This window comes from Gadus morhua, chromosome 7, assembly GCF_902167405.1.
Source record: "Gadus morhua chromosome 7, gadMor3.0, whole genome shotgun sequence".
NCBI classification, from domain to species: Eukaryota; Metazoa; Chordata; class Actinopteri; order Gadiformes; family Gadidae; genus Gadus; species Gadus morhua.
Window position 1 is genome coordinate 30208124 of NC_044054.1, and position 22844 is coordinate 30230967.

The 22844-nt window shown below is 39.7% G+C and overlaps 3 protein-coding genes and 1 pseudogene across 3 annotated transcripts; all 4 read right to left on the minus strand.

Annotated features, from left to right (window-relative positions):
- Nucleotides 1-1986: 1986 nt before the first annotated feature.
- Nucleotides 1987-3966, minus strand: LOC115547142 (olfactory receptor 1013-like). Its single transcript, XM_030361112.1, has 2 exons — nt 3959-3966; nt 1987-3049 (listed from the first exon to the last, which is right to left on the minus strand). The coding sequence occupies exons 1-2, from the start codon at nt 3964-3966 to the stop codon at nt 1987-1989; spliced, it is 1071 nt and encodes a 356-aa protein (XP_030216972.1).
- A 1965-nt stretch (nt 3967-5931) lies between these two features.
- Nucleotides 5932-10762, minus strand: LOC115547143 (olfactory receptor 2A12-like; annotated as a pseudogene).
- Nucleotides 10763-10805: 43 nt separating this feature from the next.
- LOC115547144 (olfactory receptor 1013-like) lies at nt 10806-13323 on the minus strand. The gene is made up of 3 exons (XM_030361113.1): nt 12345-13323; nt 10999-11026; nt 10806-10913 (listed from the first exon to the last, which is right to left on the minus strand). The coding sequence occupies exons 1-3, from the start codon at nt 13265-13267 to the stop codon at nt 10806-10808; spliced, it is 1059 nt and encodes a 352-aa protein (XP_030216973.1). The 5' UTR covers nt 13268-13323.
- Nucleotides 13324-16798: 3475 nt separating this feature from the next.
- LOC115547145 (olfactory receptor 13-like) lies at nt 16799-22032 on the minus strand. The gene is made up of 3 exons (XM_030361115.1): nt 21980-22032; nt 21844-21901; nt 16799-17824 (listed from the first exon to the last, which is right to left on the minus strand). The coding sequence occupies exons 1-3, from the start codon at nt 22030-22032 to the stop codon at nt 16799-16801; spliced, it is 1137 nt and encodes a 378-aa protein (XP_030216975.1).
- Nucleotides 22033-22844: the final 812 nt, after the last annotated feature.

Sequence of the window (22844 nt, forward strand, 5' to 3'; positions counted from 1 at the left end):
CTCAGCCTGACAGTACATTGTCATCATCACCAGATACAGCCTCAGGGGCAGACATGAGGGGGCCCTCAGGGGCCCGGGCTCCTGCCCCTTTGCCCTCATTGGCTAAGGCTTTCCTCTGGCCCAGGAAAACACCATTAAAACCGTTTTTTCTTTTTCATAAAAGTTTTTCAATTGTTATTTTTACTTCGGCCGATCATTTTGTTTATATCAGTACCATTGTAAATATATCCAATTGAACTGAATCATCATATTACTTCCATGCTTATAACCGGGTGGTTGTTGTCCTCGTATTTCCCCCATTATGTCTGTGCACAGCCCTGCTCAGGAGAGATTCCCATGGGCATCCTACTCTAAAGAGATCTGACGTCTGAGCCAAGGCCCTGTTCGATCCATGCATCTGCTGGATGGATAAACTCTTTCATTTCACATTTTCATTCTAGACTAAGTGTACTTAATATTTGCATTTTTATTTTTTATTGACCAATTAGTTCAAGCAACACAACACTTCGGTAAGGTTTAGGTCGTTGTGGATGAATGGTTTAGGCAACACAACTATTTGGTAGGTTTTAGGAAACCACTACTTTTTACCTTAACAACCTTTTTCCTCACCCTCGATAAAACCTAAGACAATAAGAGGCGGAGTAGGGTGGGTCATGCCTTTGTCATCCGGGGAGAAAATCTAAATTGATTCTGTTAAGAAAGACTATTGTGCCTAAGATAAGGATAATGTCTGCACCAACTTCCAATATAGTATACGTTAACACAATGCAACTGTTTTTCACTTAACTACGATAATTTGTGTTTTTGCAAAGTATCAGAATAATGTATCAACCTGTTTCAAATCCAAACAATACACATTGGATACGCAAAATCTATCAAAAACAGGGCCAAGCAAATGAAAACCTCTGCCAATGTATTGATATATCTAAGCAGGCAACTGCAAATGCATGAATATTAAGGGTGGCACATGGATAGAGTTCATAAAGTGATTTGAAGCTCAAACAGTCATCACATGAAGACACGGTAAGATAAGATGACAATTAAACCATTTCCTTTTAGATCATCTACCTGTTCATTTGCAGGTTTCACATATTTGTATTTATAAAGAATACAGATTTATTTCACGGAAAGATATGTTATTGATAATGATGTATTACCTTATTTATTATCTTATATAATTGAGATCTCTTGAAACTCATCTTGTGTAACTTGATCGTATTTATTATTTGATGTTTAGTAGTTAGCAGCATGCACCTTTTAACGTTGGTATGCATACCGTCAATGAACTAATGAGGAAGTAGATGTCCCGGATACAATGTTTTTTCTCATGTAACAAATAGCATGGTGTTGCGGTAGAAGTTTGAATGACTTTAATGATGAGCTCACGCCATGTTCAGCATAACAATAGGCATTTAAGATCATATTTAAACGGTTTTGTCATGTAAATCAGGGGTTCTCAACCACCGGGCCGTGGAGCATTGGCCGCAGAGATTTAGAAAAGAACCTTCCAAAAGTAAATATATGTTATATGCTTATTGCATACTGTTAACAGACGATGAACAAGCTCATCCTTACGTTTTTATTGACTTGAAACTTACACAGTATATCACAGTCATGTTGTTAGAATGTGACAATGTTACTGTCTATTAAAAATTTGCATATGGATAAGGCAGGCATATAATGGTTTGTGCCTGGTAGCTGCATCAGAGACTCTTACTGGTGGGTCGGGCATCTGTATCACAAATAAGTGTTTTTTAATACTGAAAAACAACGATGACAGAGGTTTTCCATAACAATTAAAATACCCTCAGGAAGGAGCGATAATTTAACTAAAATAAAATTAATAAAATTCATTTTGAAGAAGTTGATAACATTAACATACTTCTATATATGTTACATCTTCAAGCAAAACATTTAACAATGAACAAATCAACGATGTACCCTGCAAAATGTTATCTTAATTTAAATATCACTTTTGATAGTCTATTACACAGCAATTCTTGATTGCCTAATTCTTTTGAAAACCTTTTTTAGGGACTTTTTGATTTCCTGAGTCTGTAAAACATAAATGAGTGGGTTCAACGCTGGAGGTAGGACAGCAGCAAGAGACATGTTAATGATCCGTGTATTGCGAGACATTTTAGCCTCAAAAGAGAAGGTGACTAAAATAGGTAAGTAATAAATAGTCACCAACATTATATGAGCACTGCATGTTTTAAAAGCCTTCATTCTATCCTTGGCTTTGGCTATTTTGGCCAAAGCTGCGCCAATGCACATGTAAGTGATCAAGATAAACAGCAATGGAACCCAAAGAATAACAGTTGTTAACAATATGGCAAATATAACATTAGGCTGATTGTCATTGCAGGCTAGTTTATAAAGTGGCCCATGGTCACAGAAATAGCTGTTGATAACAACAGACCTGCAGTAGGACAGCCGTGTTAGGAGCCCTACAGCTATCAGGTTCCCAAGAATGGAAAAAATCCAGAGAGAGGCCACCAGTGAGAACATGTTCTTCAGACTCACAATGATCTGATAACGCAATGGAAAGGTGATCGCCACTAACCTGTCGAAAGAGAGTACAACCAGATTAAGAGACTGCATGGTGAGGGTCAAGAAATTAAAAAACTCATAGGTTAAGCAGTTGCTGTACGAGATGTACTTGTTGTTGAACCAGAACGTGTCGATAACCTTGGGCACCAGGGCAGAGTTTCCGAGCACGTCTACAAACGCCAAGTTAAACACAGCAATATACTTTGGAGTCTTGAGACTCTGGTCTAAGCAGATCAAGGCCATCACTATCCCGTTTTCGGCCACAGACATGATGTAGAGCACCAGTAAAAAGAAATAGTAGTAGTTAATATAAGGGATGCCTGAAAAGCCCATGATAATGAAGTATGCTGGTCTCACAATAGTCATGTTAGAGTCCATGGTTTGATTGATGTTAGAGAGCTTGACAATAGCTCCTCTCTCTTTATGTGTTTGTGTCTCTGTGTCTCTCCCTCTCCCTCTGTTCAGGCTGATGTGTGGGGCAGCTTTATGGCTCAGCCTGACAGTACATTGTCGTCATCCCCAGATACAGCCTCAGGAGCAGACAGGAGGGGGCCCTCAGGGGCCCGGGCTCCTGCCCCTTTGCCCTCATTGGCTAAAGTTCTCCTCTAGCCCAAAATAACCTCCTAAAAACCTTTGTGCTTTTTTGAGCTTTTGCTTTTCCATAATAGTAATTTTGTTGTATTTTTTACTACTGCTTATTTAGTTTTCCAACTATAAATATCATTGTCAATATATCAGATCCTCAGAAGTTCATCGGTTATCATTATAACCGGGGGGTGTTTGTTCTCATACTACCCCCCAAAATGTCAGTGACGGCCCTGCTCAGGAGGGAATGGGTATCCCACTCTAAAGGCCCTATTTCATCCATGCATTCATTCGATTTGGGGGCAATTGGGCGGTGATAGTTGAATTCTGTGGGTCAGGGTTTTTCAGGCACTGGAATTAATGTTGCGATATTACAGAGGGTTGATGTTGTGGTAGGTTTGTAGGATTCATAGAAGAGCCGGTGAAGAATGGGTAAGAGTTCCAACGCGCCGGTTTTCCGCACCCTTTGGCGGATGTCGTCAGGCCTTTCCTAGTTAACACCGGCTAATCTGGTACCCTGAGTCCTCCAATGAGAGAAGGGCCGGTTGGTTGGAATCTGGTGAAGGGAGGGCTCTTGGCGCTTTGACGCACTTGTCTAATAAGTCCTGAGTATCAAGACGATTTCAGAGATTTAGTCAAGGGAAAAAGGGATTGTTCGGGTACAATTGGTTTCATATTCACTGATTATTCCTGATGAGGAATATGCTGTGCCTAGAAATAGTTTCATGGCTTTGAATGTTTTTTTTTGTCATGGCAGCCCAGGAACTCAATGCAATTGTGTTTTCAGAAGACTTTTTCCATATAAAACCATGTACCTTACTCTTCCATTTAAGTGTCAAATAGCTTTGTCCCAGACATTTGAGATTTAAAGGGGTCACTGATGTAATCTATGGAACATGTAGTGTTCATCATTCAATTTTGTATTGTCAATTAATTTCATAAACACAAGCGACATTCTTCGTGCCATTGTTCAAAATGGGCAGGTGCATGCAATACTGAACAAGTTGTGGAACAAAAAAAGGCCAAAGTGCATCATGAGGTTGAATATGTTGCTGCACGTTGAGACACCACTTTCAGCCACACTCATAGTCCAAATTAAGCCTTCTCTGTATCAATCTACAACTGAGCAAATACACCAAAATGTGCAAGTCATCATTTGAGTTAATGTGTGAATGAATCTATTAAGAAGTCTATTGACTAAGCAAACAAAGTCTTTGCTCGGCAACCTTCAATTCAATGGAGAGGCCAATTTTTCTGCAATAGAAATAACTGTTAATTGTGTAAAGTATATTTGATTATCCTATAAAAGTGTGTTTGTAATGTTACTCACTAACTGGGGTTGTTCATTGCGTTTTTCTTCAAGATTTATTTATCACTTCAGAAAGACTTTAAGCCTTACGTAAGATTAGGATAGACAATAGATATTGTGTGTACAAACTTCTGACAATAGACTATACACAGTAACACATAACTATTTTCATTTAAAATAATAAAAGACCTCTATGTTTCACTTTGTTTACACATTACTACAGCCCCTTGGTTATTTTCAAATAGTTTGAACACAATGTTTTACAAACAGAATCATGTTCCAGCCTGATTTAATGTAAACAAGAGGTATTCAATGTGCAAAATGTAATGATGTTGAATGAATCATTTGGGCATTTCTGTAAGAGTTTCTGTATAGATCCATGCGATGTTCGCACATTTCAGAAGCAGCAGTTCTTCTCAACCATGCCAGAGATACGAGTCTTTACTTGTTGTGGAAGTACCATAGACGTCTTTATGAATCATAATATCTATCCAAAGCGCACTTAGCTTTTGGCCGAGATATTAGATATTATATTATTATAACATCATATCATATAGATATAGAAGTCCGGGAGTCCGCAAACGGCAACAATCCCTTCTCCTCCATGCTGTGGTTTACTCTGACAGCTCATTTGTATGCAATGGGAGGCAGCTCATTTGCATTACAGCTAGACACCAGAATCAGAGGGGACTAGATGTAGGCGAGATTTGTTTTTCCTAAAAGCTTTTTCCAGTAAACAGCTTCGAAAACCTGTGTTTTGGAACTCATATACTATGTTTACTTGTTTGAAAACACCATAATTTTTCTCCTTTAATGGCAGATTATGATTGTTTAATTCTTGTGAACATTTCTTTGAGAGACTGTTTAATTTCCTGTCTGTAAAAGAGTGTGTAAAACGTAAATAAGTTGGTACAACGCTGTAGGTAGAACAGCAGCAAGAGACATTAATTATGCTATTTTGTTGGGATTTTAGCATGTAATGTGAAAGCGATTAGAATAGGTTAGTAACAAATGGCCACCAACATAATTTGAGCACTGCAGTTTCGAAAAGTCTTAATTCTATCCGGGGTTAAGGCTATCTTAGCCAAAGCTGTGGCAATGCACATGTAAGTGATCAAGATAAACAGCAATGGACACCGAAGAATAACAGTTGTAAACAAGTTGGCAAGTGTATTATCAGACTGAATGTTATTACATGCAATTTGACAAAGCAGCCCATAGACACGTGAATAGCTGATAACAACAATGATGAGCTCATTTAAGATCCCCATTTTAACTTTTGTCACATAGACATAGATCACACAAAAATGCTCTGCATTAATTTCTCAGAATTAAATGGGCTAAGAGTTATTATTCTTCAGTTACAAAAGAAAAAGGTTTTAATACCAAAAATTCAGATTGTGCTGACTATTACAAATGTTTTGCCTAACAAAAAATGTACCCTTCAACACAATATATGAAATTGAATATCACATATTGATATTCTACTTCAATGCAATTTTTGATTGCTTCACTCTTTTGAACACCTTTTTCAGAGACAGTTTGATTTCCTGAGTCTGTAGAACATAAATTAGTGGGTTCAACGCTGGAGGTATGACTGCTGCAATTGAAAGACAAATTATCCTTGCATTGCGAGGCATTTTAGCGGCAACACTAAAAGTGACTAGAATAGGCAAATCATAAATAATCACCAACATTATATGGGCACTGCATGTTTTAAAAGCCTTCATCCTATCCTGTCCTCCAGATATTTTAGCCAAAGCTGCACCAATGCATACACTGTAAAAAATAAAAAGTTGAGAAAACTCAAAATTGCAAGGCAACTTACTGCAATACATTTTTGAGTTTTGAGCCCAACAAAATGTCATTTTTCGTCTTTCGACAAACTTCAAAGTTAGAGTTATACCAACTAAGATTTTATATTTTACAAAACTCAAAAAAGTAAGTCAGGGTTGTTAACTTATTATTTCAAATTAAGGTTAATATTATTTAAAAAAAAAAACATTTCAAAGAATGCAAAACTAGTTTTAAGTTCACTTTATTAAAATTAATAATTGGAAACTTCCATTTGACATTTCTGAATGCCAGACAGCAATAGAACAAGCAACATGTAGCTAGATCAGCAGCAGAGAATCGCTGTCTAAATACATCAAAACAAAGTGCAGAACAAGTTCGACATTATGGTCAAACTTATTCTGCACGATACGGGAGCCCAGGTTAAACGGTGACGCAACTCTCCTGCCTCATACACCGCAAGATCCCGAGAGCTGCCTTTAATTAACACACCCACAACACACAGCGCACCGCACACCCAACCAACGGACATGCAAGTTTTGGTAACGGTGGCGGCAACACTACGCACAATAAACAACACACAAACAATAAAGACCCCAAACCCGTTAACCCCACTTAACCTAACAGAAACAAATTGACAAAAGGCAATAAACCCCTTTTTCCCAACCGGCATCACGAATACCCAGACTCCCCGGGGGGTAGGAGTTGAAATGCGCATGTGCACCGAAGTTGGCCCAGCCTCAGACAGAGTCTGACTTAAACCTGTGTGTCTTGCTAACAAAGATACTACACTGAGCCCAACTCTTGACCCAAAACTCAACATTGTTGGTTGGACTAAATTGCATTGCACAGTTGACATGAATACTTAATGTTTTATATTCATTTTACTCAGAAATCATAATGAGACCAACAATTTTAAGTTTTCGTTTTTACAGTGTATGTAAGACAGGGGTTTTCAAAGTGTGAGAGAGTGAGCCCCTCCTCAGAGAAAAAAATTCAGCTGAGCCCCCCCCACAAAAAGATGTTTGTTCTAAATAGGTTTGTGTTTTGAAAGCTATCTTAATTATTTTACACATTTTAAACATCTCTGATCATAATTTTAAAACATTTGAAACATATTTTTTAAACATTTTAAACATATTTCTGAAACATTACAACATCTTTTTGCGTTTTTAAACACATTTCTTAACACAATTTAACAACTTTACCTAAGCATGTTTTAGCTTAACCTTTTTTAAACACATTTGAACATCTTAATTTGTGTAAACTGCCAGTTTACACAGATTCATTCAGGTTCCCCGACTGAATTTTCTGAGTCTAATTAGATCTGCCTTTTCAGTCCAGAGATTCGACTATTCGGCGGGGTTTGTTTACCGGCGTTGCTATGGTGACCTAAATTATTATAAGCAACTGAAAACGATGCCGGTTTGAAACTAAAATGTGATTCTGAAAAAAGTATAAATGCTATCAAAATTCCGTTTATATAGTATTGAAGATACAAGTGTGTAGATTTGTTTAATGGTTTGAACGATGGTAAACGGTGGAAAAATTAATGAGTTACGATGTCTAGAAGTAGGTGTATCAGAATGGGCGGACGTCTTCAATGAAAACAGCTGAAAACGAAGCGGTATGAAACTAAAACTGTGATTCTGAAGACATTTTAAATGATATCGAAATTCTGTTTAGATATTATTGAAGATACAAGTGTGTAGATTTGTTAAATGGTTTGCACGAAGATAAACGGTTGAAAATGTATTTAGTTATGTATGTTACTTTTACAGTTGAAGTACGGGTTTCAGGGGTCTTTTCGTTGTTGTTGTTTTCTCACGTCGCGCACCCCCTGAAGAACTCTGGCGCCCCCCAGGGGGGGCGCGCCCCACAGTTTGAAAACCACTGATGTAAGATATCAAGATAAAGAGCAATGGAGCCCAAATAATAGAAACTGGTAACACTATGGAAATAATATCATTGGGCCGATAGTCATTGCAGGCAAGTCGATAGAGCGGCCCATGGTCAAAGAAAAAGCTGTTGATAACAACAGACCTGCAGAAGAACAGTCATGTTAGAAGCACTACAGCTATCAAGTTGACAAGGATGGCAATAATCCAGCAGGCAGCTATCAGTGAGAACATGGTCTTCAGACTCACAATGATCTGATAACGCAATGGAAAGGTGATCGCCACTAGCCTGTCGAAGGAGAGTACAACCAGATTAAGAGACTGCATGGTGAGGGTCAAGAAATTAAAAAACTCGTAGGTTAAGCAGTTGCTGTCAGTGTTTTTCTTGTGGTCGAACTTGAACGTGCCAAAAACCTTGGGCACCTGTGCGGAGCTGCCGACAACGTCTACAAACGCCAAGTTGAACACAGCAATATACTTTGGAGTCTTGAGACTCTGGTCTAAGCAGATCAAGGCCATCACTACCCCGTTTTCCATCACTGACATGATGTAGAGCATCAGTAAAAATAAATAGTAGTAGTCAACATGAGAGATGCCTGAAAAGCCACTGATAATGAAGTATGCTGGTCTCACAATAGTTGAATTGAATTGAAAAAGTTTTTATTTCAAACAAGTAAATAATAATAAAAAATAATAATAATAAACAATCAAATAAACGAAACAAGTGGACAGTTACAATAAAGTAATGTTTACACACAATGAAAACCACAAAAGAAGAAACTGTCTTACACTTGCTTTACCTGTTCGAAAAGGGGTGAGAAGAAGAAAACTTATTTAATCTCACCCCTTCTTCCTAATTTATTTATCTATAATGATTAACTTCCTTATATAATAATCATCAAAAAATAATTGTATATTAATATACATTAGTTTACAATATGATACAATTCATTACTACCTGCATATGGTATAAATGTGCATATGGATAAGGCAGGCATATAATGATTTGCGCCTGGTAGCATAGTCATGTTAGAGTCCATTGTGTGATATCCAAATGATGTTAGAGAGCTTGATCAGCTCCTCTCTCTTTATGCTCTAATTGGCTAAAGCTCTCCTCTTTCCTAGGAAAACACCATTAAAACCGTCTTTACTTTTTCATAATAGTTTTTCAATTGTTATTTTTACTTCGGCCGATCATTTTGTTTATATCAGTACCATTGTAAATATATCCAATTGAACTGAACCATCATATTACTTCCATGCTTATAACCGGGTGGTTGTTGTCCTCGTATTTCCCCCCATTATGTCTGTGCACAGCCCTGCTCAGGAGGGATTCCCATGGGCATCCTACTCTAAAGAGATCTGATGTCTGAGCCAAGGCCCTGTTCCATCCATGCATCTGCTGGATGGATAAACACTTTAATTTTACATTTTCATTTAAGACTTAGTGTACTTAATATTTGCATTTTTTTTTATTATTTACCAATTAGTTCAAGCAACACAACACTTCGGTAAGGTTTAGGTTGTTATGGATGAATGGTTTAGGCAACACAACTACTTAGTAGGTTTTAGGAAACAACTACTTTTTACCTTTTTCCTCACCCTCGACAAAAACTAAGACAATAAGAGGCAGAGAAGGGCGGGTCATTCTGTTACGAAAGACTATTGTGCCTAAGATAAGGATATTGTCTGCAACAACTTCCAATATAGTATACGTTAACACAATGCAACTATTTTTCACTTAACTTCGATAATTTGTCTTTTTGCAAAGTATCAGAATAATGTATCAAATTGTTTCAAATCTAAACAATACACATTGGATATGCAAAATCAATCAAAAACAGGGCCAAGCAAATGAAAAGCTCTGCCAATATATTGATATATCTAAGCAGGCAACTGCAAATCCATGAATATTAAGGGTGGCACATGGATAGAGTTCATAAAGTGATTTGAAGCTCAAACAGTCATCACATGAAGATACGGTAAGATAAGATGACAATTAAACCATTTCTTTTTGGAACATCTACCTGTTCATTTGCAGGTTTCACGTATTTGTATTTATAAAGAATACAGATTTATTTCATGGAAAGGTATGTTATCGATAATGATGTATTATCTTATTTATTATCTTATAAAATTGAGATCTCTAGAAACTAATTTTGTGCAACTTGATTGTATTTATTATTTGATGTTTAGTAGTTAGCAGCATGCACTTTTTAACGTTGGTTTGCAAACCGCCAATAAACTAATGAGGAAGTAGATGTCCCGGAAACAATATTTTTTCTCATGTAAGAAATAGCATGGTATTGCGGTAATAGTTTGAATGACTTGAATGATGAGCTCACGCCATGTTCAGCATAACAATAGGCATTTATGATTTATTTATTTATTTATTTATTTATTTATTTATATCATTCAGCTCGGCGTTCAACACCATCGTCCCTGAAATCCTACATCAGAAGCTCACCCAGTTCGAAGTGCCTGTCACCACCTGTCAGTGGATCATCAGCTTCCGGATTGACAGGCAGCAGCATGTCAGACTGGGGAGCATCTCTTCCAAAACCCGGTCCATCAGCACTGGCGCCCCACAGGGGTGTGTCCTCTCCCCACTGCTCTTCTCCATCTACACCAATGACTGCACCTAAAAGAACCCGTTCGTAAGACTCCTAAAGTTTGCAGATGACACCACCGTCATTGGTTTGATCCAGGATGGTGATGAGTCTGCTTACAGACAGGAGGTGGAAAAGCTGGTCCAATGGTGCAGTCAGCACCACCTGGTGTTAAACCACAACAAGACTGTGGAGATGACTTTCGGAGAAGTCCCCCCCCACTCCCCCCCCTAATCATCCAGGACGACACAGTGTCCACTGTCGATTCCTTTAGGTTCCTAGGTACAACCATTTCACAGGACCTAAAATGGTGTCAGTCCCGAAATTTACTCTGTCCAGAAAAAGGCCCAGCAGAGGTTATACTTCCTGCGACAACTAAGGAAGTTTAATCTGCCTAAAGAGCTGCTGACCACCTTCTACTCAGCCATCATCCAGTCTGTCATCTGCACCTCGATCACTGTCTGGTATGGGTCAGCCACCAAACGGGACAGGGCCAGGCTGCAACGGACAATACGGGCTGCGGAGAAGATCATTGCAGCTGACCTTCCCACCATTGAGGACCTGTACCAGTCCAGGGTCAGGAAAAGGGCAACAAGAATCGCCCTAGATCCCTGACATCCGGGTCACAAAATGTTCAACCTCCTTCCCTCGGGCAGGCGATACAGGGCACTGTTTGCCAAAACCAGCCGACACAAAGTCAGCTTCTTTCCCCAAGCAGTCTCTCTGTTGAACGCTCAGAATTAGCCCCCACCCTCTATTTTATTATGTTATTATAATTATTATTATTTATTGTATTGTAATTCTGTATACTTAACAGTTTATTTATATTTATTATTATTTATTTTTTTGTACTGTTTTCTGTGTTGTGTTTTTTTCTTTTTAATATATTAACAATACGTTAAATGTTGAGTGTTGTACATAGAGAGCAAAGGGACCGAAGTCAAATTCCTTGTTTGTTCGCAAACCTGGCCAATAAAGCTGAATCTGATTCTGAATCTGAATTTAAGATCATATTTAAACGGTTTGTCATGTAGATCAGGGGTTCTCAACCACCGGGCTGTGGAGGATTGGCCGCAGAGATTTAGAAATGAACCTTCCAAAAGTAAATATATGTTATAGGCTTATTGCATACTGTTAAAAGACGATGAACAAGCTCATCGTTACATTTTTATTGACTTGAAACTTACACAGTATATCACAGTCATGTTGTTAGAATGTGACAATGTTACTGTCTATTAAAAATGTGCATATGGATAAGGCAGGCATATAATGATTTGCGCCTGGTAGCTGCATCAGAGACTCTTACTGGTGGGTCAGGCATCTGTATCACAAATAAGTGTTTTTTAATACTGAAAAACAACGATGACAGATGTTTTCCATAACAATTAAAATACCCTCAGGAAGGAGCGATAATTTAACTAAAATAAACGTAATAAAATGCATGTTGAAGTAGTTGATTACATTAACATACTTCTATATATATTACATCTTCAAGCAAAACATTTAACATTAACAAATCAACGATGTATACTACAAAACAATATCTTAATTTAAATATCCCTTTTGATATTCTATTACACAGCAATTATTGATTGCCTAATTCTTTTGAAAACCTTTTTCAGGGACAGTTTGATTTCCTGAGTCTGTAAAACATAAATGAGTGGGTTCAACGCTGGAGGAAGGACAGCAGTAAGAGACATGTTAATGATCCGTGTATTGCGAGGCATTTTAGCGGCAAAAGAAAAGGCGATTAAAATAGGTAAGTAATAAATAGCCACCAACATTATATGAGCACTGCATGTTTTAAAAGCCTTCATTCTATCCTTGGCTTTGGCTATTTTGGCCAAAGCTGCGCCAATGCACATGTAAGTGATCAAGATAAACAGCAATGGAACCCAAAGAATAACAGTTGTTAACAAGTTGGCAAGTATAAAATTAGGCTGATTGTCATTACAGGCCAGTTTATAAAGAGGCCCATGGTCACAGAAATAGCTGTTGATAACAACAGACCTGCAGTAGGACAGCCGGGTTAGGAGTCCTACAGCCATCAGGTTCCCAAGAAGCGCAAAAATCCAGAGAGAGGCCACCAGTGAGAACATGTTCTTCAGACTCACAATGATCTGATAACGCAATGGAAATGTGATTGCCACTAACCTGTCGAAAGAGAGTACAACCAGATTAAGAGACTGCATGGTGAGGGTCAAGAAATTAAAAAACTCATAGGTTAAGCAGTTGCTGTAAGTGATTTTTTTGTGGTCGAACCAGAACGTGTCGATAACCTTGGGCACCAGGGCAGAGTTTCCGAGCACGTCTACAAACGCCAAGTTAAACACAGCAATATACTTTGGAGTCTTGAGACTCTGGTCCAAGCAGATCAAGGCCATCACTATCCCGTTTTCCACCACTGACATGATGTAGAGCACCAGTAAAAATAAATAGTAGTAGTTAATATAAGGGATGCCTGAAAAGCCCATGATAATGAAGTATGCTGGCCTCACAATAGTCATGTTAGAGTCCATGGTTTGATTGATGTTAGAGAGCTTGACAATAGCTCCTCTCTCTTTATGTGTTTATGTCTCTGTGTCTCTCCCTCTCCCTCTGTTCAGGGTGATGTGTGGGGCAGCTTTATGCCTCACCCTGACAGTACACATCACCAGATACAGCCTCAGGAGCAGGCCGGAGGGGGCCCTCAGGGGCCCGGGCTCCGGCCCCTTTGCCCTCATTGGCTAAAGTTCTCCTCTAGCCCAAAATAACCTCCTAAAAACCTTTGTGCTTTTTTGAGCTTTTGCTTTTCCATAATAGTAATTTTGTTGTATTTTTTTACTACTGCTTATTTAGTTTTCCAACTATAAATATCATTGTCAATACATCAGATCCTCAGAAGTTCATCGGTTATCATTATAACCGGGGGGTGTTTGTTCTCATACTACCCCCCAAAATGTCAGTGACGGCCCTGCTCAGGAGGGAATGGGTATCCCACTCTAAAGGCCCCATTTCATCCATGCATTCATTCGATTTGGGGGCAATTGGGCGGTGATAGTTGAATTCTGTGGGTCAGGGTTTTTCAGGCACTGGAATTAATGTTGCGATATTACAGAGGGTTGATGTTGTGGTAGGTTTGTAGGATTCATAGAAGAGCCGGTGAAGAATGGGTAAGAGTTCCAACGCGCCGGTTTTCCGCACCCTTTGGCGGATGTCGTCAGGCCTTTCCTCGTTAACACCGGCTAATCTGGTACCCTAAGTCCTCCAATGAGAGAGGGGCCGGTTGGTTGGAATCTGGTGAAGGGAGGGCTCTTGGCGCTTTGACGCACTTGTCTAATAAGTCCTGAGTATCTAAACGATTTCAGAGATTTAGTCAAGGGAAAAAGGGATTGTTCGGGTATAATTGGTTTCATATTCACTGATTATTCCTGATGAGGAATATGCTGTGCCTAGAAATAGTTTCATGGCTTTGAATGTTTTTTTTTTATTCACATTGTCTTGGCAGCCAAGGAACTCAATGCAATTGTGTTTTCAGAAGATTTTTTCCAAATAAAACCATGTACCTTACTCTACATCATTCAATTTTGTATTGTCAACTAATTTCATAAACACAAGCGACATTCTTCGTGCCATTGTTCAAAATGGGCAGGTGAATGCAATACTGAACAATTTGTCAAACAAAAAAAGGCCAAAGTGCATCATGAGGTTGAATATGGTGCTGCACGTTGAGACACCACTTTCAGCCACACTCAAAGTCCAAATTAAGGCCCCGTCCACACGAAGCCGATTTCATGGCGAAACCGCAAAGGTCTTGTACGGTTCGGCCTTCCGTCCACACGAAGCCGGCGAATCCGCTGACCGAAACCGCAAACTTCTGAAACCACCCTCGGAGGTGGTTTCAAATCTATCCGGTTTCGTTTTGGTTTCGTGTGGACGCCTGAAACCGACTGAAACCGCAAACCATGACGTCATCGCCCCACCCCTCGACCTCCTAGCCAATGGCTCTTAAGCCCGCGGAGTCTCAGAAATCACAACAAAAAAGATGATGGCGGACTACAAGCTTGTAATCGTTCTGCAGCATATCATGTCCCTTGTTGGGTTGCTAAGCCATTATTTATTGAGAATCTAGTTCGCCATCGTAGAAGAGCTGTTTGTTTGTGTTGTTAGTGGTTCGGGGGGCAGCCTTTATGCGCATGCTCGCCTCTTCTTCTTCTGGATTTGTGTACCAGAAGCAGCGCCCCTTATGGGCCTGGAATGTTTACTACAGCGTTTCTACAGATCTATCCGGTTTCGCTTGGCTTCGTCTTTACGGAGATACTTCGAAACCGGATAGATCGAAACCGTAATGGTTTCGCCCGTTTCGGTTTTCGTGTGGACGGGGCCTAAGCCTTCTCTGTATTAATCTACAACTGACCAAATGCACCAAAATGTGCAAGGCGTCATTTGAGTTAATGTGTGAATGGATCTATTAAGAAGTCTATTGACTAAGCAATCAAACTCTTTGCTCGGCAACCTTCAATTCAATTCAATTCAAAGTGTTTATTGTCATATGCACAAAAGAGATGTTCTCAGTTGTACAATGAAATTCAATGGCGAGGCCAATTTTTCTGCGATAGAAATAACAATTAATGGTGTAAAGTATATTTGATTATCCTATAAAAGTGTGTTTGTAATGTTACTCACTAACTGGGGTAGTTCATTGCGTTTATTCTTCGAGATTTATTTATTTGATTTATTTTACACAGTAACACATAACTAATTTCATTTAAAATAATAACAGACCTCTATATTTCAGTTTGTTTACACATTACTACAGCCTCTTGGTTATTTTCAAATAGTTTGAACACAATGTTTTACAAACAGAATCATGTTCCAGCCTGATTTAATGTAAACAAGAGGTATTCAATGTGCAAAATGTAATGATGTTGAATGAATAATTTGGGCATTTCTGTAAGAGTTTCTGTATAGATCCATGAGCTGTTCTCGCATTTAAGAAGCAGCAGTTCTTCTCAACCATGGCAGAGATACAAGTCTTTACTCGTTGTGGAAGTACCAGAGACGTCTTTATGTATCATAAAATCTATCCAAGGCGCACTTAGCTTTTGGCCGAGATATTAGATATTATATTATTATCATTATTATAACATTATATTATATAAATATAGAATTCCGGGAGTCCGCAAAGGGCAACAATCCCTTCTCCTCCATGCTGTGGTTTACGCTGACAGCTCATTTGTATGCAATGGGAGGCAGCTCATTTGCATTACAGCTAGACACCAGAAACAGAGAGGACTAGTGGTAGGCGAGATTTGCTTTTCCTAAAAGCTTTTTCCAGTTAACAGCTTCGAAAACCTTTGTTCTGGAACTCATATACTATGTTTACTTGTTGGAAAACACCATAATTTGTCTCCTTTAATGGCAGATTATGATTGTTTAATTCTTGTTAACATTTCTTTGAGAGACTGTTTAATTTCCTGTCTGTAAAAGAGTGCGTAAAACGTAAATAAGTTGGTACAACGCTGTAGGTAGAACAGCAGCAAAAGACATTAATTATGCTAACATTTGTTGGGATTTTAGCATGTAATGTGAAAGCGATTAGAATAGGTTAGTAACAAATGGCCACCAACATAGTTTGAGCACTGCAGTTTCAAAAAGTCTTAATTCTATCCGGGGTTTAGGCTATCTTAGCCAAAGCTGTGGCAATGCACATGTAAGTGATCAAGATAAACAGCAATGGAAACCGAAGAATAACAGTTGTAAACAAGTTGGCAAGTGTATTATCAGCCTGATTGTTATTAGATGCAATTCGACAAAGCAGCCCATAGACATATGAATAGCTGATAACAACAAAAATGATGAGCTCATTTAAGATCCCGTTTTTTAACTTTTGTCACAGACATAGATCACACAAAAATGCCCTGCATTAATTTCTCAGAATTAAATGGGCTAAGATTATTATTCTTCAGTTACAAAAGAAAAGGATTGTGCTGACTATTACAAATGTTTTGCCTAACAAAAAATGTACACTTCAACACAATATCTGAAATTAAATATCACATATTGATATTCTACTTCACTGCAATTTTTGATTGCTTCATTCTTTTGAACACCTTTTTCAGAGACAGTTTGATTTCCTGAGTCTGTAGAACATAAATAAGTGGGTTCAACGCTGGAGGTATGACTGCTGCAAGAGAAAGACAAATTATCCTTGCATTGCGAGGCATTTTAGCAGCAACACTAAAAGTGACAAGAATAGGTAAATAATAAATAATCACCAACATTATATGGGCACTGCATGTTTTAAAAGCCTTCATCCTATCCTGTCCTCCAGATATTTTAGCCAAAGCTGCACCAATGCACATGTAAGATATCAAGATAAAGAGCAATGGAGCCCAAATAATAGAAACTGGTAACACTATGGAAATTATATCATTGGGACGATAGTCATTGCAGGCAAGTCGATAGAGCGGCCCATGGTCACAGAAATAGCTGTTGATAACAACAGACCTGCAGAAGGACAGTCGTGTTAGAAGCCCTACAGCTATCAAGTTGACAAGGATGGCAATAATCCAGCAGGCAGCTATCAGTGAGAACATGGTCTTCAGACTCACAATGATCTGATAGCGCAATGGAAAGGTGATCGCCACTAGCCTGTCGAAAGAGAGTACAACCAGATTAAGAGACTGCATGGTGAGGGTCAAGAAATTAAAAAACTCATAGGTTAAGCAGTTGCTGTAAGTGATTTTCTTGTGGTCGAACCAGAACGTGTCAAAAACCTTGGGCACCAGTGCGGAGCTGCCGACCACGTCTACAAACGCCAAGTTGAACACAGCAATATACTTTGGAGTCTTGAGACTCTGGTCTAAGCAGATCAAGGCCATCACCACCCCGTTTTCCACCACTGACATGATGTACAGCACCAGTAAAAAGAAATAGTAGTAGTTAATATGAGGGGTGCCTGAAAAGCCCCTGATAATGAAGTATGCTGGTCTCACAACAGTCATGTTAGAGTCCATGGTTTGATGTCCAAGTGATGTTAGAGAGCTTGACAATAGCTCCTCTCTCTTTATGTGTTTATGTCTCTTTCTCTCCCTCTGTTCAGGGTGATGTGTGGGGCAGCTTTATGGCTCACCCTGACAGGTCATTGTCATCATCACCAGATACACTCTCAGGAGCAGACAGGAGGGGGCCCTCAGGGGCCCGGGCTCCTGCCCCTTTGCCCCCATTGGCTAAAGTTCTCCTCTGAACCAAAATAACCTCCTAAAACCCTTTTTCCTTTTTTGGGCTTTTGCTTTCCCTTAATAGTATTTTTCTCTGTATTTTTTTACTACTGCTTATTTAGTTTTCTAACTATAAATATCATTATAAATATATCAGATCCTCAGAAGTTCATCGGTTATCATTATAACCGGGGGGTGTTTGTTCTCATACTGCCCCCCAAAATGTCAGTGACGGCCCTGCTCAGGAGGGAATGGGTATCCCACTCCAAAGGCCCTATTTCATCCATGCATTCATTAGATTTGGGGGCAAAGGGGCGGTGATAGTTGAATTCTGTGGGTCAGGGTTTTTTCAGGCACTGGAATTAATGTTGCAATATTCCAGAGGGTTGATGTTGTGGTAGGTTTCTAGGATTCATAGAAGAGCCGGTGAAGAATGGGTAAGAGTTCCAACGCGCCGGTTTTCCGCACCCTTTGGCGGATGTCGTCAGGCCTTTCCTAGTTAACACCAACTAATCTGGTGCCCTACGTCCTCCAATGAGAGAGGGGCCGGTTGGTTTGAATCTGGTGAAGGGAGGGCTCTTGGCGCTTTGACGCACTTGTCTAATAAGTCCTGAGTATCTAAACGATTTCAGAGATTTAGTCAAGGGAAAAAGGGATTGTTCTGGTATAATTGGTGTCATATTCACTGATTATTCCTGATGAGGAATATGGTGTGCCTAGTGGTGTGAAATAGTGGGTGTGAAATAGTTTCATGGCTTTGAATGATTTTTTTTTTTTATTCACATTGTGTTCATCATTCAATTTTGTATTGTCAACTAATTTCATAAACACATGCGACATTCTTCGTGCAATGGTTAAAAAAGGGCAGGTGAATGCAATACTGAACAATTTGTCAAACATAAAAAGGCCAAAGTGCATCATGAGGTTGAATATGTTTCTGCATTTTGAGACATCACTTTCAGCCACACTCATAGTCCAAATTAAGCCTTTTCTGTATCAATCTACAACTGAGCAAGTACACCAAAATGTGCAATCATCATTTTAGTAATCGTGTGAATGAATCTATTTAGAAGTCTACCCGCTGCGCAATGTGTCGTCGGAGTGACATCTTTTCTTTGTCATTATTGGTCGTCAGATTTTGGTCCACTGAAGGGGTTGTTTTGAACGCCAGGCGACGTCTTTTTTTCTACGTCTACCAATCGTCTGATGTTGACGTCCGTGGGCCCTCTGTGTAAGGTTTATTTATAGTCCAAATGTGGTCGACGTCTTTTTTATACTGCTTCTATACTATATTTATTTTATGGTTGTTGCCGTCAGAAAACGAGAAACTGTGATTGATTGCAATTGAGCTCCGGGGAAATTATATGGGCCCGAAGTGCACTGACAATTGCAGTTGTCCAATTGAGGAGCATAGTCGAACTATGGCTTTAATCGTATTAAGTAGTGCTGCAGTGAAAAAGTCATAATGAGATTATTGTGGACAATATTGCGATTGCGTTATAATAAACAAATGGTGTCATGAGTCTACTTGCTTGGTTATCAAGGAAAATGCACTCAGATTACTGATCATTTTCTCAACTCAAACATACAAATGTAAATTAGCATAATCAAATACAAAAACAAAGAAATGTGTACAGTACGGTTTTCAAAATAACAATATTTTACAAAATTGAAGGTCCCATGCATGCTACTTTATGGAGGCTTTATTGTAGTCATTAGTGGGCCCCTAACACAGTATTTGAAGACGTTTCCGAAATTCTGCCGTGGAGTGAAACTACAGCCACTACGAGCCAGCCGCACATTGAGCTTTCCCCGAATGCGCCGTTTCGGTGTCTGTAGCTTTAATGCACAGGAGGAGAGAGGCGGGTCAAGGAGGAGGGTGGGGGTGTGGCCCTGAGCAGCTTACGGCCACTGTACCATGCGCTGTTTACAGTGGATGTATTGCAATGGCCAGGCACACACAGCCTTTGGCAGTGTTCTGTAAATATTCTAGAACACTCCGGGTGCTCCAGCGGGAGTCCTGGAGCTCCATATCTAAATAATATCATATTATACATAGATACCTATATCATATAATATATATTATCACGGCCAAAAGCTGTGTGCGCCTCCAGACGATATCATGAATCTCAAACGACTGAGTCGGGTTCTCAGACGTTTCTGGTTCTTCCACGTCACATCAATCTGAAGTAGACTGAACCACAACATGGAGGAGAAAGGGATTGTCTCCCGCCGGAGCCTCGTTGCCGAGGCAGCGGGAAGCGGAGCTCAAGCGGGAGACAATCGCAGGCAACAATCCCTTTCTCCTCCATGCCTTGGTTCATGTACTTCAGGGAGTCAAAGCAAAAGTTCCTTTCCCCCAATTCCTTCTCAACCATGGCTGAGATAACCCCCACTATGAGTCTCGTTGTGGAAACACCAGAGACGAGAGTAGGACGTGTTATGCGCCAGAACACCAACAGCAGAACGGTTATCCAAATAACAAAGAAGTGTACAACACTTGCGTTAGAGTCCTGGAGCTCTATATCTAAATAATCTAATATAATACATATAATGTAATACATATTGTCACGGCCAGGGGCGGCCCCAGCACATTTGGCGCTCTAGGCGAGCTTCACTCCTGGCGCTCCCCCCCCCCCTCCGCAAAAAAAAATAAAAAAATAAAAAAATAGTTCGTTAATTCCCCACGAAAACTGAATTGCAACCTTGAAAAACTGTTTTGCCCTGTAACTGCATTTCTTTCACATAAACACAACAACGATCGCAACGATGAACAAACATTAATTCAAGAATAAAATCCACGGAGGAAAAAATTGCGCCCCGGATGGCTTTTGCCTCTTCATTTTCTTGATTTCGTTCTTGATTCTCGATTCTTGAAAACACTCTAACCAAACGCCTTATAGTACTAGCATATACTGACGAAACCAAGGAGGTAGGTTCCCCTTCCGTTTTCGATTTTTGGCTCATTTTACCCTAATGTTAGAATTTTTTTTTTTTAATGTCAAAATATTGGTTGAAGATATAGAAGGGGCGCAAAAATATGCGCCAGGAGGGAAAAAAAATATAATTGTGGTTTTTTTTTTTTTTTTTTTCGGGCGCATTATTTTGCGCTCCCCCTCTAGATGGCGCTCTAGGCGGCCGCCTAACCCGCCTGTAGGGAAGGCCGCCCCTGGTCACGGCCAAAAGCTGTGTGCGCCTCCAGACGATATTATGAGTCACAAACGACTACGTTGGGTTCTCCGACGTCTCTGGTTCTCCAACGTCTCTGGTTCTCCAACGTCTCTGGTTCTTCCACTTCCAAATCAATCTGAAGTAGACTGAACCGCGTGCTGCCCGCTGCCAGGGGGTGATGCTTCGTGGTGGTGGTGCCTCACGGCAGTGGGCGGCGGGCAGCGGGGCTCAACGATGGCTGAGATAACCCCAACTACAGTCTTGTTGTAGAAATACAAGAGACGTCAAAGAATCGACGTGTTACGCGGCATAACACCAACAGCAGAACGGTTATCTGAATAAGAAAGAAGTGTACAACACTTGCATTACAGTCCGGGAGCTCTATATCTAATCGTTCTTAATATTTTGCATTTTTTATTTAATTAAACCGCAGCCTTTTGCGGTTATACATACGCAAAGGCTGATATCGCGATTGCGATTAGATTAATCGGGCAGCACTAGTATTAAGCTGTGCATGTAAACTGGCTCACTTTGAAAACCGCCCTTGATAGGGAGCTATCCTCCGCTGGTTCGTGTGAGATCAGTGGCTCTCGGACACTCGCGAACTTATCGACCGCGAAATAGGTTAAGTTAAGTTATCCTTTATTGTCCCTGTTTGGGGAAAATTCTTTCTCTGCCTTTGACCCACCCGGGAGCTGGTGAAAACATGCACACCGGCATACCTGGAGCAGTGGGCAGACGCAGGGCAGCGCCCGGGGAGCAGCTGGGGGCACCTCATCCCTGGATGAGGGCGTAGGAGAGCGCCCGTCCACTTTTTTTGTGTCCCGGTCGGATTCGAACTGACCGCCCTCCGGTTACTTGTCCAACTCCTTATCAAGTAGGCCACGGATGCCCACCACAACGGCTGGCATGGCGTCACAATTTAAGTTAGGAATAAGGTGGATAGGCTACCATGAAATTATTTACTGAACTTTTCCCACAAACTGCATTTCCAAATAAATAAACAGATGAATGAAAAAATAAATACATGCATAAAAAAATGACTTGATTACTTAAAATAGATAAACCAGGAAATGTAAAATAACAAAAAAAACTAGAGCCGTCAAGCGATTAAAATATTTAATCGTGATTAATCGCATTAATGTCATAGTTAACTCTAATTAATCGCGATTAATCGCAAATTCTTTTTCTATGCTAAATATCCCTTGATTGTTTTGTCCCATAATTCTTCTCATTTTAATTCTCTTATCAACATGGTGAAGTGCATCGGCTTGCCTCGTGCAAATGATTTTTTATTGATAACAACATTGGCATATACACTGATCAAAACAGGACGATACAAAAAAAGAGCCTATAGTGCAATTAAACGACTGCTTTGAACAAATGTCATTTGAACATAGCAGTCAGGCTACTGCTTCTTTGTTTTGAGCCAAAGTATTTTTTTTTTTTTTATAAAATAATTGCGTTAATCGCGCGATCAAAAAATTAACGCCGTTAAATTTGGTTTGCGTTAACGCCGTTAATAACGCGTTTAACTGACAGCTCTAAAAAAAACATAATACAAATGATGTAAAAAAATATTACATCATGTATACATTTCCTGCAACTGTCATAGGTGTCCTAATGACGTCCAAAATATGTACCCAGTTCAAAGGTGAGATGTTGAACGTCAATATGACGTCCAAGTTGGGTCATGGATTGACATCCAAATAGTGGACCTAGT

Excerpts from the sequence above, each read along its gene's own strand:
- LOC115547144 (XM_030361113.1), bottom strand. The coding sequence starts at position 13,267 with ATGGACTCTAACATGACTATTGTGAGGCCAGCATACTTCATTATCATG. Across the intron at positions 11,027-12,344 it reads AAGGTTTTCAAAAGAATTAG|GAACCTAAAGGAATCGACAG; the intron begins GCAATCAATAAT and ends GGTTGTACCTAG. Across the intron at positions 10,914-10,998 it reads AGGAATCGACAGTGGACACT|GTGGTGCTGACTGCACCATT; the intron begins GTGTCGTCCTGG and ends GTTTAACACCAG.
- LOC115547145 (XM_030361115.1), bottom strand. The coding sequence starts at position 22,032 with ATGCCAGCCGTTGTGGTGGGCATCCGTGGCCTACTTGATAAGGAGTTG. Across the intron at positions 21,902-21,979 it reads CTTGATAAGGAGTTGGACAA|GGATGAGGTGCCCCCAGCTG; the intron begins GTAACCGGAGGG and ends GCCCTCATCCAG. Across the intron at positions 17,825-21,843 it reads GCGTCTGCCCACTGCTCCAG|AGGGAGAGAAAGAGACATAA; the intron begins GTATGCCGGTGT and ends CACCCTGAACAG.